Source organism: Manacus candei, unplaced genomic scaffold (assembly GCF_025592945.1).
Source record: "Manacus candei isolate 608988 ecotype Guabito, Panama unplaced genomic scaffold, ASM2559294v1 h1tg000088l, whole genome shotgun sequence".
Taxonomy (NCBI): domain Eukaryota; kingdom Metazoa; phylum Chordata; class Aves; order Passeriformes; family Pipridae; genus Manacus; species Manacus candei.
The window spans coordinates 4,750,548-4,769,852 of NW_026138136.1; the positions used below are offsets into that span (position 1 = coordinate 4,750,548).

The 19,305-nt window shown below is 38.6% G+C and overlaps 1 protein-coding gene across 1 annotated transcript in view; it reads right to left on the bottom strand.

The window, feature by feature from the left end:
* Positions 1 to 1,056: 1,056 nt before the first annotated feature.
* The window catches only part of GALNT12 (polypeptide N-acetylgalactosaminyltransferase 12), a 45,826-nt gene continuing 27,577 nt past the window's right edge, over positions 1,057 to 19,305 (bottom strand). Inside the window, exons 7-10 of the mRNA XM_051812740.1 lie at positions 17,608 to 17,739; positions 11,326 to 11,439; positions 6,083 to 6,238; positions 1,057 to 3,487 (exon numbers count right to left, since the gene is read on the bottom strand). Of these exons, the coding sequence (XP_051668700.1) occupies positions 3,350 to 3,487; positions 6,083 to 6,238; positions 11,326 to 11,439; positions 17,608 to 17,739 (540 nt within the window). The 3' untranslated portion in view covers positions 1,057 to 3,349. The remainder of the gene's footprint in view (positions 3,488 to 6,082; positions 6,239 to 11,325; positions 11,440 to 17,607; positions 17,740 to 19,305) is intronic.

A 19,305-nucleotide genomic window follows, 5' to 3' on the forward strand; every position in this document is an offset into this window, starting at 1 on the left:
TGTGTTTGTTACAAGCCTATACAGCATTTCCAAACTGCCAAAAAACCCCGCACAGTTGCAAGCGTGTATATGCAACTGCATGATCCTAGCCCTAGGATCTCTAGTCATCTTGATATCAGGGTATAAGAACAAAGCTCAGCTTCAAATTAATCTCCAAATCTAAAGGCTGTAAGAGACATGAATGAAGGTAAAAGAGCATCAGATTTTAAATTACACACCAAGCAGTATCACTGTGTAACCACCTGTGTTTTCATAAACAGGGAATAGAAGCACAGTCTCATCAGTCTTGGTGTTGTCAACCAATATGAATTTCCCCTTGCAGTACATCTTACCACTTTCTATAAATATAACAAAAATTGAATACAGTTTTGAGTCTCTGTTTCAGCAGAGCCAGCAAGAAATACTGTTTCTAATTTGTGTTGACTGATGCATGTACAATGATGACTGTTGTTCCCAGGTGTTTGTACAAGCTCTAACAGTTCCCCATCATAATGGTTTGGTCAAGACTGCACATACAGAAATCTTAGTGGTTTATTTCATAGAAGAAAGGTTTATATACTGTTTTCTGTTGAAGTAAAACTCCAGTAAGTTCTAGCCCATACTGAAGATCCACAGTTTTTAAATGAAAGGAAAATGGTGAAGGAATAAAAGAAAAAAAAAGTCAAAATAGTTACCTGATGATTTCAAATAAATAAATATGATAGACACCAGACACCGGACTGCAATCTGGATTGCTCTTATTTTGTTTGTTTTTGTTTAAATAAGGGAATACAAAGACTAAGAAATTAGCATCGATAGGACTGAAGTCCTCCAATTTTTTCCATTTCTATGAGGCATGCAGCCCCATCTCTGCCCAGGAGAAACCCAAAGTCCACAGTCCATTACTCAGCTGACCTCCTGCAAAAGGAAGTCTGCAGATGTGACTCGGATGCTTGATGGAGTCCTTTGCCCTCTGAACCTGAAGCCAGACATTAATACAGCTCCAATGAGCTGAGAAGAAGAAAAGGCTATCAAGGAGAAAAAAATGGTAAGTAGATGGTAAAAGGCCTACAGAGGGGGAGCAAGTTGATGATTTTGCTAACGTTCAGTGTCTTCTTTTGAACTCAAGTGTGTTTGTCTAGCAAATGTGCAACCCGGGCTGGCAGGTTTGCTGGCATATGCAAAAATGTCTCAGCTGCATGTAAGTGGAAGCCAAAAACATCAATACTTCACTCTAAACAAGGGCAGAGTGGAAAGATGTATGGAAAATAATTTCCAATTACTAAGTTTCACTTGCATACCTCCACATGATGATGAAATCTTGAAATCCCAAAACTAAGAAAACCTCACTGACCATGGAAGGTCAATGAGAATTTTGTCTGTGACTGTAATAGCTGGGCTTTTATTAACTTACTAATATTGTTCAATCAACAGTCAAGAAGGTAAAGCAGAAACTAACAGAAAATCCTTGCTGTGTTGCTAGAGCTCCCACAGTTCTCTCACGCGGCTATCCAGTTTTGATTTGTGGTTCAAAGTGCAAACTACTGCTGCTAACAAGTGAACAGAAGCATTACTGAGTTCAGGAAACAGAACCTGAGACACCATAAAATAAAGCTGTCTTCTCTCAAATGCTGCAGGGATCTGGGCCTAAGAGATTAGAGAAGTGATTAAATGGAAACCACTGACCATAAGAAAAACAAAAGAAATAGTTCGTAAGACAGTTCCCACTCTACTGAATCACAAAATATTTTATTAATTCTAACATCAATTTCATCAGTCCACAGCCCACAGAGACAAAACTTTAAAGGTGCTCACAAAAACATTCTATCTACACGGGTTTAGAAAAACCTTGGAAGAACCTACATATGTATCTCCTACAGGCAGAAACCCTCCCCCCACACCCCAATCATATAAATAGGTATGCCAAAATGGCATGAGCTTGTGGGGATTCAAAGAAAAGACTGTACATTTTTTATAGAAAACATGAACAAAGGCAAATAACAAAATACATCCCAAACTAATAAAATAGATGCCAAGACTTCTGAGGGGAAAAAGGTCGACATTTTCATCCTTCTATATATAAACATACATTCATCTGACAAAGAAAGAAATTATTCCTATGAGCTGAAACCCTTCTAATCAGCATTGTAGTGATGTTGGTCAATGACCAGATACATTGCTATACACACACTACTTGTCTGATTGGGTAAGGCAGATCCCACACACCACAGCAGAAACCATCTTGTACTGGTACAGATTAAACCTCACGTATTCAACTGGACTATATGCTTTGACATGGCCAGCTCATCAGAACAGAAGTCCCCAGATGAAATGCAAGTTATACCTGAAAGACAATTCTTTTTGTATTAATACTAGCTGCATATCATATCAATTATTTGCAAAACCATTCTTTAAAATATTATCATTTTTACATGAATCATTTAAACACAATTTAATTAAAGAATTTCTTAGGTTCATTTTCTTTAGTTGTAATTTTGAATTTTTTTTCAAAAGAATTATTGCTAGGTCTGATCTTGCAAGTTTTATGCATGTTAAAAATCCACATAATGTTAAAATGAGTTGTGCAGTCTGGGACACAGACACATAGCTAGGTCCATGTGAATCTAAATAGCTTTTCCCAAAGCATCATCTTTAAATACTATTGCCTTATTTCTTTAAGAAAGATGAGAAAATGCCCATTTTACTCCCAGACCACACTTAAGCATGATTAGAAACTTGTCAAGTGCCATGAGCATCTAAAATTGTCACAGCATTTAAGGTATAGTATTGTCAGGTATGTGCAATCTGTATGCATCTAGATTGTTATTTGTGCAAAACTATGCAACATACTCCGCCTTCATGTGTAAATCCACACTGTCTTCAGTGAGGAGTTTGTGGTAGTCACTGAGGGCAGAATATGGCCTACATTTACCTTCTTTGTATTTAAAAGAAGAGAATAACTATTAACTACTATCTGTTAAAAGGCCCAACTGAAGAATGTTTTAGTAGAAAAATAAACATTTTAAGTTATCGGCAGATTAATATTAGTGCAATTATTTTGACTGCCTTACTTCCACACAGTAGATTAAAAAAATACATTGTCACTTGTGAAAAGAACTTAAGACACTTCAGAAGCAGTTATGTAGCTGCCAAATAAAGAGAAAAGGAGCAGATTCTGTAGCACTTTACATAGCTCTCAATGCTTAGTGCCTTCTAACGCTCCAGGAAACAAGATCCAAGGTTTTTAAACTAATTACAGTTCTTTCCATACAAAAATATATCACTCATATGATTTTCAAAAAGGCTGACTAACTGCTGACCAGAAAGAGCACATTTTTCGTATTCAGCTATATCCTAGACAACATCTGGATCAACTTCGTTCTTTGAAGAACCATTTCTGGTAGTCCGAGTTGGTACACGGTCGTAACAATGGTGCTGGGTTACCGTTGTAAACATTTGACTCGGCTTGTACACACTTCTGGGTTTGTAGGTGAAACAAGGTACTATCCTACAACAGACAGAAAGAAATTTTGCTTTTCAGGTCTTAAAAATTACAGACACATCACTGTGTTTTAAAAATAACAGAAGACTTTTGCCACAAATAAATATCACGCATATCCTTCCAATGAGACCATGCAGTAAAGCCGAAATGCCTAACTTGAGGATCTCTGAACTTTATCAAAAGACCCTGCTTTTAAACTTACATTAACATTGCTTTAGAGGGATACATGTAGTGACATCTCAGCCTGTAAAGTATGTGTTAACTTCATTCACTTTCATTGCCTTTTGTTACTGCATCAGAACATGGGCAGTAAAAACCAAAGCCAAGTACAGGCATTACCCAAATTCAGCAATTTATTGCACATCTTGTAAATAAAAGGTAAATATTGTTCATTAAGTGTAGATGCTGAACATATTTTTAGCAAGAAATTTTTCCCTTTCTTCATAGGGGATATTTTTGGTGGAAAAAGTAAAAATATCTAAGCATGCCCCTTGCCTATGGATGTGTGTGGAGTTCACTTGCTTTGCTGGAGGGCAACACAGCTGTCTCAAATGTGTAAGGTCTGACAGGCCTCCACAGTCAAATTCCCTAACAAACACATTTTTAGGTCTCAGGTCCTCCTGTTACAGTAGTGTCCAAGCACATTTAATCTCCAGTTCACGTCTCTCACTCCAGTCCAGGAGCACTGACAACTAGGATAGTAAGCTGCAGAAAGGCAGTGTTGCCAGCCATGGAGAACTGCTCTGCTCTGAGACCATCCCTTTGGCCTGGGTGACATTCCCACATGCAACCATTTCCAAAGCCTTTAGCAGCTTCAAAAGAAAAATGCCCTGCTTCTGAGCATAACCCTTACTCCTTTGGAAGTCTGCTCCTTCCGTCATCAGGAATACTGTACTTAATTGCATCCTGAGCCACAGCTCCTGATGCCCAGTGGCGTGTTATTGCTCATGGGCTTGCTTAGCTTCTAAATGACTTCCCTGTTTCTGTTGTGATAATTCACATTTTTGAGAGGACTAATCAGTATTTGCCTCACTCATTTTTGACTCGGTGCCCATAAGAACTTAATTCTTGTCAGGCTGCTGGGAAGGCTGGTTAAATCTGTGATTATGCTACATCCATAAGGACAGCTGTCTGATATTACTCTGTGCAAAGCAAAAGAAATGTGGTACTGACGCCTCACCCATCACTTGCCTTGAAAGTTAGGGACTGTTGATTTTGATTTAATGCAGTATAAGAAGAGGAATTGGAGCTGAGCAGTATGTTCAAATCACACACAGGAACAAAGTGATCATGAGGAAGGAAGAAAATTTAAAATAATTCCTAAAGTTTCAGATGCTAAAAGTTAATGGTTAGGAATGCAGTGGAAACAGATGCATTCCAAAACTTTTTTTTCAATTGTTCAGATTTCTCAATTTCAAAATTTCCGTTTTCTCAATTACTTCCTGAAGAGACTAAAGAACTTTCAATATATTCTTATAGATTAATGCATATGACCTTGAGCACTTTTATTAAAAGTCAGCATTTAAAATGACACATCATTTATACAGTCAGCCTTTTAAACATTTTTATTCAGTAATACCACTATGAGCTTCAGTCTGGACTAGATTTAGTGAATGGACAGTAATTTTCACACAGTTTTTTAGAATTTACCCTGCCACTGGTGGTAGTATCTAAGCATGAAATAATCCTGTAGAGTTTGGATGCATTATGCAGACACATTATGTAAATATAACATTTTGATATATTATGTGACCTTTTCCTGTAGCCAAATAATAACACTCCAGAACCTGACCAAGGCCATAATTTTTCATCCATCTTATTTTCTCTCAGGCATTCAGGAACTTCTTTAGAGATTAAAAACTACTAAACACAAGTTTTTCTAAGATCATGTTGTGCTTAATAAATATACCACACTTTTCAGTATTTCCCCCCTTTGGGAGTAGGCTTGAGGGTTTAAAAAGAGAGGTACAGATCTGCTGAGTCCCCACAGCCAGTAAGATGTGTCACGTGTAGGGGCAGGAATAGGGTAGAAGGTATTTTTTGATGATGCATCAAATTACACAACTGCACATTACATTGCAGAAAAGGGAGCACTCCTGGTGCTTGTGGGAAGGGTTACGAGAGAGGGTCTGCAGAGGAGAAGCAGCTGTTCCAAAGCAGGGAAGAGTATAAAGTAAGGGTGGTATGTGAAGTACTGGGGATATATTGTAATACAAATACTGTGAAATAAAACAAGTCAATGAAAAGAGAGCAGAAGTAGAACAGTAATGAGACTGGTTGGGGAAGGGGTATATTGAGGCTCATCAGATCTCGGGAGAAGACAGCAGGGGTGAGATGCAAGAGAGTGTTCCCAGCTCCTTTGAAGTTATCAAGGTTGCTTTCCTTTTTCTCATCTTCCTATTCTTTATGACTGGCATACTCTTTGCCAATGCACTGCTGCTATCCTGGTTCTGTGTTCAGATATTAAAAGCCAAGATACCATATTTCTCCCAGAGATCTGTGCTAGTGTTGTGGCCTAAGATAAAAAGAAAAAAACCTCAACAATTCTCCTTCCACCCACTTCCAAAAAAACCGAACCCAAACTCAATGAGGCATACCTACCTCTCTGAAAACAAACTTCTGGTTTTCAGGAACACTGTGGACATTTTCTTGACACAAGTACATTGTCAAGTAGTCAGTCCCTGAATCGACTGCTGCACAGACTTCTGGTTGTCGGGTGTTGTAACGTATTTCATTATGGGATGTGTACTCAAAAAACTACAAACCCAAGAGAAAAAACAAAGGACAGCAGTCATTTCACATGCACACGTGAGAGTATTTATAAGGATATATACTAAGATACTATAATTAAGTTCACATATTAAAGTTGCTATTGTGAAGGGAAATTCTGCCAAAAATATTCAAGGATCCTTAACTTCTGCTGTTTGCTTACTATTTTGAAGAAAATGAATCTCATCACAGCACTGCTTTACTCTGGGAGCACTTCAAGTGCATGAAATGCAGAATAAATGTCCTGGGAAACAGGCATTCCAGCATTAAAGAACTTATAAAATTTGACTGTAATATTCTACTCTCACATTCTAGATCACCTATTAGAAATAGGACGGAAAACAGTTTCTGGCCTGATGCTGCACCTTCTTAATTCAATTGTCACAAAACAATGTTACTCTTAACTAAGGAGTTGCTCACTGCATATTTCAAATGCAGTTTGGTCAGAGTTCATTTCCAGTTACAAAGTACTCAGGATGCACGGTGATAACCACCTTATTCTACAACATTAAAAAAGTTACACTGGCTTTTAAACATGAACAAAATTTTATAGAAAATTTACTAGCTTTGCTTGTTGTATGATACTCTACAGAGTTAGAATGCTTTAAAACATCTTGGCTTCTGTAGCAATTATGGTTGAAGACTTCCTTAAAATTTTTATATTTATCATGGACACCTGCCAACTTTTGGTCTTTCATTAAAGAGTGGCAGAGTTTGAGAGTTGTTTGTATTTATCATGCCTGTAAATAATTTAGATGACTATAGTGCACAGATGTGTGTTTAGATCTAATTTAGATAATACTCAATAGAGTAGAGGAGAGTTTTATAAACATCAGAAAATTGCTTATTACCAATAGCGCAGCTGCATTAGCAGAAACCAATAAAAGGATGAGGGAGAGAAGGAATCCTTCTTTGTTTTGTTTCGCCCCTGGAGACTGTAAGGCTTTGTGATGGGAGCTGTACCAATTCAGAAATGTATATACTTGACCATACCACAAAAACATCCTTAACAACCAGCAAGGCTAATAACCTTGAAAGAGAAATCGAAAATGGAGTTTCAGTGTAAACAGGACCCTGTGGTTACAAAGTCTGCAGTCATCCATTTCCAGGTGTAAGAGCTCTGATCTAGACTTCTGTGATGAGAGTTGTTTCATGAAATCTTACCCTCCCATTATCACAATCAGGAATTTCTCTGCCACGGTGGCTGTTGCTGCCATACACAGACCAGTGCTGCTCACTGCATCACCCTATAGAGCCTCGTGGCTTTTCTTTTCCAGCAGTAATGCAAATGACAGACCCTCCCAGAATTAACCTGTCTACCACCATTCATTTGCAGTAAGCCACAAAAGGAAGTGACTATTTCAAGAAAGCAACATCAAGTTTGAAGTCTCCCTGCTGACATAACACCCTGGAGACCGTGATTTCCCCTTGAAACCTATTGCTAGAGCCTGTTCCTATGATGTAGGCTGTAATGCCTTTACATTTGCCTTATGCAAAAGAAGTCTCATCATCAAAAAATGTAAATTGTGAGGATATTGGTCCTATTATTACTATTATTATTATTTACCCTAATAGCCAGGGTCTATTCTCTGGCCCTTAGGCTTTATTCCCAGGTTCAGTATCTGATTGGCACATGGAAAGTCTGCCACTTTGGGCACCACAGTGAGCTATAGGGGCATGAAGTTTAATTCTATGGCTTGTGCATAAAGAAAAAGCTTCAGTCCTGCTCACTTGTGTCTGGATGGACACTTTTTTTACAGCTGTCACTTCCACAAGGCCTCGCTTGTTAGGGGATTTATTACATATAATAACTCTTTAACAATTTGTATTCAGTATCAGTGAAAGCCTGTAAGCTGCTTATTGTACCAGATGCATCAAGAGTAGATGGAGCAGCTACTAGATCAGAGCACTTCTTACTACTGATATCTTCCCTGAATGGTTTCTCAAGGACTTGCACCAGATTTTGAAGAGTAAGTAAAATGGTTAATTTCTGGATATCTTTAAGGAATGGGGTTATAGTATACCAAATCTCTCAGCTGCAAATGGGAGTATTGAGAAGGATACTGTCAGTCAGTGTTTTCCCATCCTCTTACCACATCAGGTCAACTTCCTGCCATCATGCATTGGTGCTCTCTGTTCTGCTTCCAAGCCAAACCAAGAAGAGGAAAGGGCTTTATTGCTGTTAAATTTCAAAGCCTTTCATTCTCATCTACTGGGGCAGATACTTCCACAAAACATAAGCACCTTGAGGTGCAAGCACTGAGTAGCCAGTGCCTGTATTTCCTGTCTGTATTTCTGGCCTCTCTTCCATATACAATCAGCTCCTATCCTTGCCATCATCATTTCATCAGCCAACAGCGGTGGATGTACATATGGGAGATTTGACTGGTTTGGTTCTGACACTGTCATCTACCAAGGAATTCATACCACCAGGAGCAGCATTTTAAGAATAACTGTCAAAAGCGTGGTGGGATGGGAAGGAAATGGAGAGAAATGTCCTGCTGGTAGATTTCACAGCTATTTATGAGCCAAAAAAGGGAGGTGTAAGCTCAGCAACCCTGACTTCCATTTCCTATCTCACTTATGCTTCTACATCTTCTCTATTTTAGCCTCTCTCTGTTCCCCCATCCACAGCTCTTCCTGCTGTCCAATTATTCTCTTGCAACTACCTGACACCCCTACTCATGCCCTCATTTGCACACTGGTATCTCTGCTGTCATGTTTCGTAACCCTGCCCCTTTCCACTAAAATATTCTCCAGTGACTCTGCTTCATTCTCCCTCCCTGTAGCTCCTAACTACTCCTCCCTCTATCACACATGCCCTGTTCATCACCTGTTGTCCAACCTCTGTCCAAAACTACTACTGCCCTCTGTCACCTTGGCCCCTTTTCCCTGGCTCCTGTTAACCCTCCCACGCCTTTTACCCATCTCACTAATCTTGTTTTATCCATTTCCTGTGATTGACCTTCCTTCCTCAGGCTCTGCAGTTCTCTTGAGTCATCTCATATTTTCTTTTATTGGTTTATATTGCAGTCAGGTAGTTTCTCCATTTCTCCTTCCTCCTCCTGCTTGGATGCCAGCAGAGGGAGCGGTTTGCACAGTTCAGAGTATCGGTGTTTTTAGCCTCGTGCCGCAGGTACACAGATGCATTGTACCATCAGCAGAGATGGAAGAGCACTAATATCCAGCGATGTGATATCTTTGCAGTAAATTCAGTTCATCTTTTAGTGCTAGCTAAACAAATGATAACTGTAAAAATGTCATCTCATGACAATTCATCTCTCAATTGTACTTCTCTTTTGCCTTCACCTTTTATCCCATGTCTTTATTTTTCTTGGTGAAAGGGATAAAATTTAAATGAACTTTTTTGGCTCAGAGAAATACAAATATTCAACCTCTCTCCTCTCTGTAATCTGTAATACAAGGAAAAAATAAATGTATAAACACCTTCTGTGTGCTAGCATGTAACCTTATAAATTAAATACTTCTTAATCTATAAAAACAATCAGCTCTTACTTATAAGAAAGTGGCTTAACTGGGTTATCTGATTATTAACTTCTCTTCTATATAGGTGTATAGAACTGTGCTTAACTCAGGTATGAAACTGAACTGAGGGAGTAAAATGGGTTGGTGAGGTGGGGCTTAGCATGACTGGCATACATCTGTGAGTATTGACATCCTTTGGCTTTTATGGTGCAAGATTCTCCTTCTGCCTTCCCCTGCATTTAGCCTCCAGGACAGAAACATTAGGAAAATTAAGACATAAACCAGACATGAACTAATAAATAATAGTAAATAACAGTTCTAATATTTAAGACAATAAACTTGCTATCAGCAACAAATCTATTTCCTTTTAAGATCTGAAGTACAGTGCTCAGATTGTTGTTCCTTTTCCCTTTCTCATATAAAATGCAATTCATATTAGAAGCTTTCTCCTCAAAACAGACTTGTTTTTCACTCCTTGAGCTTTTATGTCTTCTTTTAAGCAGAATCCAGAACAACAATGGATACACTGCTTATCTGCCACATTTCTCGTTCTTTTCCAAGCTAGATTTTCCCTTTTTTTTTTCCTTTTTCCAAACATTCTCAAACGAATGTTTGGATTATTTTCCTTAAAAAAAGACCCAAACAGTTAAGCCATCCAAGCTGTCACAGAGTTATATACAAGAGGTCTCACAAGACCTCTGATACTCGGCACTGGTGAGACCACACCTCAAGTACTGTGTTTAGTGTAATCTGGGTTAGAAGCCAAAAATCAAGCTCAATAGGCAAGTACATGCCACATGCCACACATCAAACAGCAAACCTCAAGTATGGAAGGTGGTCATGGAAAATCATGCAAAACAGCCATTGTAACTTGGCATACAGTGCCTCACAACACTTTTACGATGGCTTTATGCAGAGAGGGTTATGGGCATCATAACTAACCGCTGCTGCACACAGTGTTTCAATCATCATGGAGAAAAACACCAGCATTTTCAGCTTCAGAAGTTAAAACCAAGAGAGTAAAAATGAAAGTGTTAAATGGATCCCTGCTCTCCACCGTTGTGGAGCCTGAGTCCAGGAGGACATTTCTGGAGAATGTAGTATGGGAGAAGATGCAGTCCAAAACCTCTTGCACATTTACACAAGCACCAAGAGGAGGAGACATGATGACAGACCCAGGTGGAACTAGGTGAGGTTTTCAAAGCTGTTAAGGGTCTTGGAGGCATGGACAGACAAAATCTCAGAAGTGTGCTGGTCTGCCCAAGACCAGCTGGAGATGAGTGAACACTGGCCTACAAGCACTATAGCTGCACTGCTGTGCTATTAACCCCTGCTAATGAGCTCTGATGAAAGGCATAATAAAGGTATGCATGAGTTCTCTGGACTTGGTAGACACATCTGCAGAGTGAAGAAAACCTGACCTGAAGATACATCAAAATAAAAAGCGTTCAGTGCAAGAATCAAAATTAGAACTAAGATCACCTTACTGTGGCAACATGTTCCCTCAGCCTTACTGCAATGACTTTACCATACTTTCTTACATTACAATCATTGTGTTAATCAAAATGATAATAAAACAGGAATCTTACCTGATTTTGTCCCATGCCATGACACGGGTACAGTATGACCCTGTGTCCAGTTATTTGATGTTCATTTGTAGGGTTGTAATCAAAACAGAAGTTTTCCATCCCTCTATTCTTCAGCTAAACAAAACAAAAGAATGTTTATAAGTATTAGTCTGAAGTAAGGAAGATATTCTACACTCACTTTACACCCATCCAGCTGGGCTGTGAGATCCATCGCAAAGCTAGTGCAAATTGACAGGAATAGATCAAATGGATCCAATGGTAACATCTCTCAGACTAATGTGAAATTAAGCTGTTGGGACCATCTTGACTTTGGGCATTGAAACAGCCAGGTACCATGGCTTCCCCTAGGAATGACGCTGTGTTCCAGTGTATTTGCAAAGGAAGTAGGTAGAAACTACAAAAAACTGTTGAAACCCAACAAGCCAGCAAGTCATGCAGAACAAAATAGTGTGCCAAGTCTTTTTTTCCCCCCCAGGATCTACTTGTTCAAATTTCTTATGAAAAGATGACTACATAGTTCTCTCAGTTTGTCAAATGGGAAATGTTAGAAGGATTTGTTCTCGAAAGGACTCCAGTACCCTCTTGAGGTTGAACAAGCAGACAGATTTTAAGATCAGAAATCATGTAAGCAGACAAAATATATCCCTGGAAAAAGACCTAGATATGATATTAAAAGCTCTTTACTAGTGTTCCTGAGCTTTGACATAAGAGATGTATAACTTCTAAATTTTAAAGTATTAAGGTAGTTGATTTTAAAAACAACAGGCTAATTAGCAAGGATTTGCATTTAAGTATTCAGGAGGTAAAAGTAACTGAAAACAAATTAAACAATGCCTTAACAAGTACTGATTAACCAAATTTGAAATTACACAGAGCAAAATAGGTTCTGTAAACAAGAAGCTGAATGCCCCTGTTGCTGAGTGTAATTATATCACAGACAAAAAGAATAAGCAACGTAAATCTCACAAGAGTTAGTTTAGTAAGGTGTAATTTCACAGTTCTTCCCTAGTCATGATAATTTTATCTTCAGTTCTTAGTGTGGAGAATGAAGGGACACAAAGGAATTGCAGAAGGCTAAAACCAAACAAACAAGACAAACCCTCCAGGACCCAAATCCACCACAGAGCAAACCACGCAAGCTGGAAAATTAGATTCTTGTGTTCTACATATGTTTTGCTTTCCCAGCTTCTACTTTCAGTGCCACCCAACGTCTTTTCACTGATTTGTGCCCATTCCCACACTAGACCACTGCAAACCTCCTTGAGCAGTCAAAAGAGGACATTTTGTTTACCTTCCTAATGCAAGGTAAGATTTACACTTAGAAAACCAGGAAAGAGAAGTGTCTTATAGAGATTATTTTTTAAGCTACCATGGAACTACATAAACCAAACAATAAGGTTCTCATGTTTCTGCCTTCTACAACAAGAAATGTCAACTTAAAAGTCATAACAACTTAAAACTGGTAACTGTATCTCTAAAAATATGAATCAGTTTCGGTCATTGTCAGTAGCTCTCTTCAGGATCACAGGGTCTCTCATTAGTATGTTTAATAATGTATGACTTTGGCTGACTGTGTCCTGGCTCCAAGGCCAGCAAAGCCCTTATCTGTGGTGCCCTTCCAGGAAACCCAATGCCCCTGCTACCACTCTTCGCCATCAGCCCCTGGCACGTGGTCAAGCATGTGCTCCCCTTTGTGGCTCGGAATTCTAAATAACCTTATTTGAAAATGCCATGCACCATCAGAACTACTGCAGCTCTCCTATGTATGTTACTCAATGCCCAAATACACACAACAAAAGCTGTTTAAAAGCTTATTGAACTTAAGCTTTATTTCAGGTGGTTAAAAAACGAGGCTGTACTCCCAGGATGCTACTCTGGGATGTACATTCTCTCATTGTCTCTTTCATGCACAAATGCTTGTGATACATGCTGACATATTCCTACATATACATGGTCCATATTTTGACCTGGTTCTTTTAGTTCATTTTATCAGACATCAGTAGATGCTGTTTTGTGCCCACACTTTATCAGGAAGCTGAATAGGTATTCAAGACCAAATCTGTGGGAATAATATATTCTAAGCTATTAAATGACCTGATCTGAAATGACACACAAAGATTTGAAAATCTGCACCATTTATGCAAAAAAATAATAAAATCTGCCCCGTTATAAGGCAGAAAAAATGTATGAGAGAATTTGTGAAATATTTTTCTCTTGTGAAATGAGAATATATAGTTTAAGATCCTTTTACGTGTAACAGCTCTACCAAAACAGTGCTAATCCACTCATTTCTGAAGCTATCTTTTTTCCTATATCTATCATAAAAAAGTCATGCAATAAGAACAAAATTTTGTCTGTGACTTACCTTAATTCTTTTGCAGAATGCTGCATTAGAGAAACAGAAGCAAGAAAAAATGTTGATCACCTTGCCATTGAAACACATAGTTAAGTTCTAAAACATTCTACCCATGCAGGACTACTCACAGCGTCTTTGTACAGCATTTGCCTCCTATTGAAATGTTGCTGGTGTTACTCTACAATGCCATTTAGTCACCAGTCTGGAGGCTGGGATAGGTAAAAACCAGCAACTACTGAGATATTCACCTTAGACCTTATCCCTTACTGCTTGGAGAAGTTTAAATCTCTTGTTTCCCAACATCTGGACACTTGCATATAACTACATGATATAGACAGCATTCTATGAATAATTATTAGTTTGGGCTTGGTTTTTTTTTAAGATAAAATCCATTGTAAGCAAAGCATCAACAACAGATTTTTGACATGAAAACTTAATTACATTAGTTGATAAATACAGCCAATGGAGCACAGCCAACCTTTCTCTTCATCCACAAAATAGATCAGAATCCTCTTTATTTTACCACAGTGGCAATGGTGCTGACGTATTAGTGATATGGGCAGATGATACTGTGGAAAGCCAAACAGCTTCACTAGTAATGACCAGACATAAGCTTTTACCACAAAGGTAATCTGAGCAGTTACAGGGAATGATTTCACTGTGTGTATGCTATTTTCATATCACCTGTTAACTTAAGTGCAATGTTGAAATGGCTATATAGCATTGACTAGTAAGATCCTCTGAAGGAACCAATGATGATTCATTGTGGGACTCACTGCTGGATTCATTTGCTCACCCCAGCAAGTCCACATCTCCCCGGGAGGCTCAAAAACATATAAGCATGTGGTTCAAGCCACGGTGTGTTCACTTGAGTTTACTATCAAACACTTGAATTTCTTTCCACTTCCTTTAAAAAAGTCTTTATCAAGCTTTCAGAGGCTGTACAGCCAACAAAGTAGTGCATATTTTCCCGTGATGGACATCAGATCTCCAGGTCTAGTCAGTCATAATCTTGGGTACCAGTTCAATTTCAAGTGGAAGCTCTACAATTTGGATTATAATGCAGTTTTAGAGGTATACCCTAGAGGAGGCTGTTTTGGAGCCTCTGAGAACTTGGAATCTCAGACATGTTATGTTATCTTTGATAACATAATTTAAGCCAAATAGTTAAGATCTCTTCTTCTGTAAGCTGGTCCATATATCTCATGTGATATTTAAATAATTTATATAATGTGCTCTTTCATGTCACAGCAAAACAAAATTCTTCATGGTTTTAAAATCTTTCTTTCTGATTTTCTCAAGGTTATATCTGGTTTAAATTAAAAGAAAATTATGACTAGGCACTTGGAAATTAATTGAAGATGAGATGGTCTTAGAGGAAAATGTGGAAGGAAGCTGCCAATAGAAAGATTCAAGTTTTTGATCTCCCAATTGATTCAGTCAGTCACAGATGCCTTTATGGTTAGATAGTCTCAACAGACATCTACCAACTTAGTTGTTTCACATTCAGATGGAAGAAATATCAGCTAGAAAGTCTTTGAGAAGAACAAAGAGGAACTTCTCATGTCAGAACATAGGATGGTCTCACAGTCAAGTCAAAAGGATTAGTTCATGTCCCACACAAAGTTCCAAAGCTACTTGAAGCCCAAGGAGAACTAAGATGATATTTCTCTCACTTCTAGGCCTCAGGCAGTTTGCAGCAATGTAATCATATCTCAGGCGAAAAAATTCAAAATTCAGTATGTTTAAATAAAATTTTAGGCAGCTAACTTTTTAGATGACCAAACTTGGTAAGAATATTTTTATCTACATATCTAGAAAAAAAAAATTAGCACAAGGGTGTATTTGTCAGTGCATGGCACTGAATGCTGCTCAATAATTGCTTATTCTATTTCAATAACACATGGCTGACTTATGGGTAATCTTAGATAGATTGTCAACTTCAGTTCAAAAGTGTAAAGATTTTCAAGGGAGGGACAAATCCCCACATGTCTTTGTACACTCTTTGAACAATTAAATAACCTCGCACTAAGCTGTGCTGTTAACAAAGCTGCACTTTTAAACATAGTATTTTTGTGAACCAGAAAAGCACTACACAGCTAAGGCAGGAGTAAACACATGATCAATGATTCATTGAAGAGAGCAGATAGAACTCAAAATCCACAAATCGGTTGAATCAGTAGGTGTCATTTTTGCACTCAGTTTCTTAGAGTACAACTGTACTTTAATCATATTTTAAATTCTTCCTCCCCCCAAAAATGGTGTAATCTTATTATGTTCAGAACTAGATGACAGCATTTAAGAATTGTTTTTAGAGAAATACATAGAGCACACCTAAATTACACTATAGATACCTCAAGCAGCTCCGAATGAGAACTATTATTTCTAGGTTCTGTCAACATCTTGCTTGAGGATGCCATGTGCAGTCAAATCGTGAAAGAAACTGCACAAATTCCTCCCCCTCCCCAGGAAGTTGAAGCGTTATCACCACCACCAGTCCAGCTTTTCTTTTGGAGGGTGAAGGACGGAGGTGGAGGGAAGATGAAGTTACTTAACTGCTCCTGGAAGGTAAGTCTTATAATATCTTACTGCTTCAACTGTCCCTGACCTTATGAGTAGCAATCCAGCACAAAACAACAAAAACCAAACTAATGTTGTACCATGGTTTGTTCAAGGTACTGGGTAACGGGGGTAATACCTTTCATGCCAGCAATCACACAGAGATACTACCTCCAGTACAAGCTCCAAGACAAATGTAAGAGCGTGGTAACTCTCCCTGAGGCTCCTAAGGGCTTTGCTGACAACTGACGCACTCCCTTGTGGGAGCTCCCACAGTTCCCCATGGGAAATACAGTTCCCCATGGGAAACCAGAGCATTTTCACATTAGGATCTTTTTCATTTAAGAAGTAACAAAGATATTAGGGTAGACTGTGGGGAGACTTGGTCCTTGTATGTTTTGTATGCCCACAGTGATCAGATTTTTTCTGTTCCTGAAGGAGATCCAGCAGAGACTGAGTAACCAAAGGGCAGATGGCAGCAAGACAAGGGTTAGAAGTGTTGCAGCAGTATGGAAACGCAGCTTAGTTGGATCTGCAGAGTGATCAAGCTACCACCAAAAGTACTTCTAAGTCAATGTGGCATTGGTAATCAGGGAGGTATTTGATACATCTTTGCCTGGTGGAAAGGTGTAGTTTTATCTTCCCAACACGCAGCAGGTATATGGTGATTTTTCAAAAGAAACAGGTTATTTGTTGCATCATCCTCTGCCTTCATCCCTACCAAATGAGATTACAGTAATGTGATATGCATGGAGCTATAGTTTATATTTATTCGTAAGCTGCAAATAGCATAGTAAGCTGTCAAATCTTAAAAAGAGAAGTGGATTCTGATATTGAACCAACCCTTGCTGGTCTAAAGTGACCTCCTGATTAAAAATTAACATGTTGGTTTTGACATACAGAATCCCCTATGACTTGGGAGCACTTAGCACCAGCTGTCTTTCCCATTACCCTAGAGTGTCATAGTTTTCATCAGATAAAATGTGCAAAGATATGTTTCAAAGCACACTCTTTCTCCTTTCAACTCTACAACTAAAAACTAAAACACTCTATACCATTCTCTTTTTTCACTATGCAAAGTTTAAAGAAATGAAAATGACATCCTTTGCCACGTTTAACAGTCTCAAGATGTCACTTAGAAGGAGAAATTGATGGCAACATTACCTGATCTACTCTCTCACAGAACTCTTTCATAAACAGCATGCTCTAAAATAAAGATTCTCATAGAAACCATGTTTTAAAGCCTATCAATTCTAGCTGAATTCTACTAAAATCCCAAACTGACTTTGGCATAAAAACACATTCACACGGAGTTAGTAGGAGAGCTCAGAGAACTGCAAGGAGGCCCCTTCTCAGCAGCCACATACCATTCCAAAGAAGCCTGGTCTGTCCTCGGGTACGTGAAGTTCTGGATACACGTTCTCCAAGAACCATTTGAAGTCCTTACATTTCAGCTTCTCTCGAAGAAGTCTTCTTTCTGTCACATCTCCATATGGCTCCTGAAAGAAAAAGAAAGAAAAAAGATTAAAAAACCCCCATCCAGAACAGATGCTCTCTTTTAAATTATCTATATACATTATTAGGAACCGTATGCTACAGTGATGAGTAGGACTTCTAGCCAGGAAAAATCACCATGTTTGGGTGCTGGATTTGATTTCATTATCCTTACATTCGTTAAATGTTGACAAAAAAGAATTGGAACTGTGCAAGTAAAACTTTCAAATATTCTAGAAGACATTCTGAGAAAACTCCCTGAATCGGCAAGTGAGTAAGCCCTTGAATACAGATTGCTGGAGACCAAGAAGGCGTACTGGAAAATATGACTTCCTTTAACTGGATAATTGAAAATCTCAAAAGCAGTGAATGAATCTTGAGGATTTTAAATTATGTCACCATCCATTTGCAAACTACCTGTACAGTTTTACACTTAATTGATGAAACCTGTAAAATCTGCTAATGCTTCCTTTGAACTTCATAGTTTTGGGGGGTGAGGAGTATGAAGTCATAAACCTCCAGAGAAAAGCTTTCATTGTAGGCTTTTTCTCTGTCTATGGATCGGAGCAGAGTTCACATCTTTTCATGTGTGTCTTCAAAAACCTATCTTTATATTGACTAGGGCTTCAGATAGTCAGGCATGAAATAGTGTTCACTGCCCCCAGATTTTTACAGGTCACTTGACACACTATTTCCTCAAACAACAAATTTATTTGCATTTCTCAAAGCTGTGGAAATACCACTGAAAACACAAAACAGATGTAAAGCAGAGGCAGAGATGCCTGTTGGAATAAATAAACAGCGTGACATATTAGTTCTGAGGTCTGAACATTAATCTTGAAGTGAAACTTCATGAAACCAATTTTTGCAGCCATAGCTTCAATCTTTTTTCCATTATGTTACAGAACTGATTATTTGGGTTTGATGAAGTAAAAAGGTCTGAACTCAACTGATGCAACAAGTGGTGCACAGAGTATTACAGAAACCAGAGTTCATTGGCAAGAGCTCTGATATGGGAAAAAAAAAACACATGAGTTTCAGCTTACATCCACGGTGCTACAATAAGCCAATATGCAAAACTTCCAATACTAACACACAAATATCCTTTAAAGATAAAGCTCTGTCATTAGAGACATAAGCTGCTCAGCATTTTACAAGAAAAATTGTCAGTGTTCATTGCTCTTTTTGCGTATGACAAGCAGAATCAGCCTGTCATTGCCTATGGGTGACTCCCACATTTCTCTCTAAGTCAGACTCTAATAATAAAACCTAAATGGCTTTTATGACGTTAAAGTAAAAAATTTACAAATGTGTAGACTATAATAGTCTAATTACCCAGTTTAATCCAAAGGAACACAAGATGGAAGCTAACCAAATGCAGCTTCCCCAGTATCCTCCAGTATCCTAAGCCTAACGGTTTCAAGAGCATTTTTTCCCCTGGCATATCTCTTGGGGTGGGTCACTCAAACGTGCCGGGAGCTCCCTGTCCCTCAGTCCCTAAGCTCTGGTCTGGTGTAGCAGGAGACGAGTGCCCAGCAGCAACTGCAGGACAGCTCTCCTGAGGAACAAAA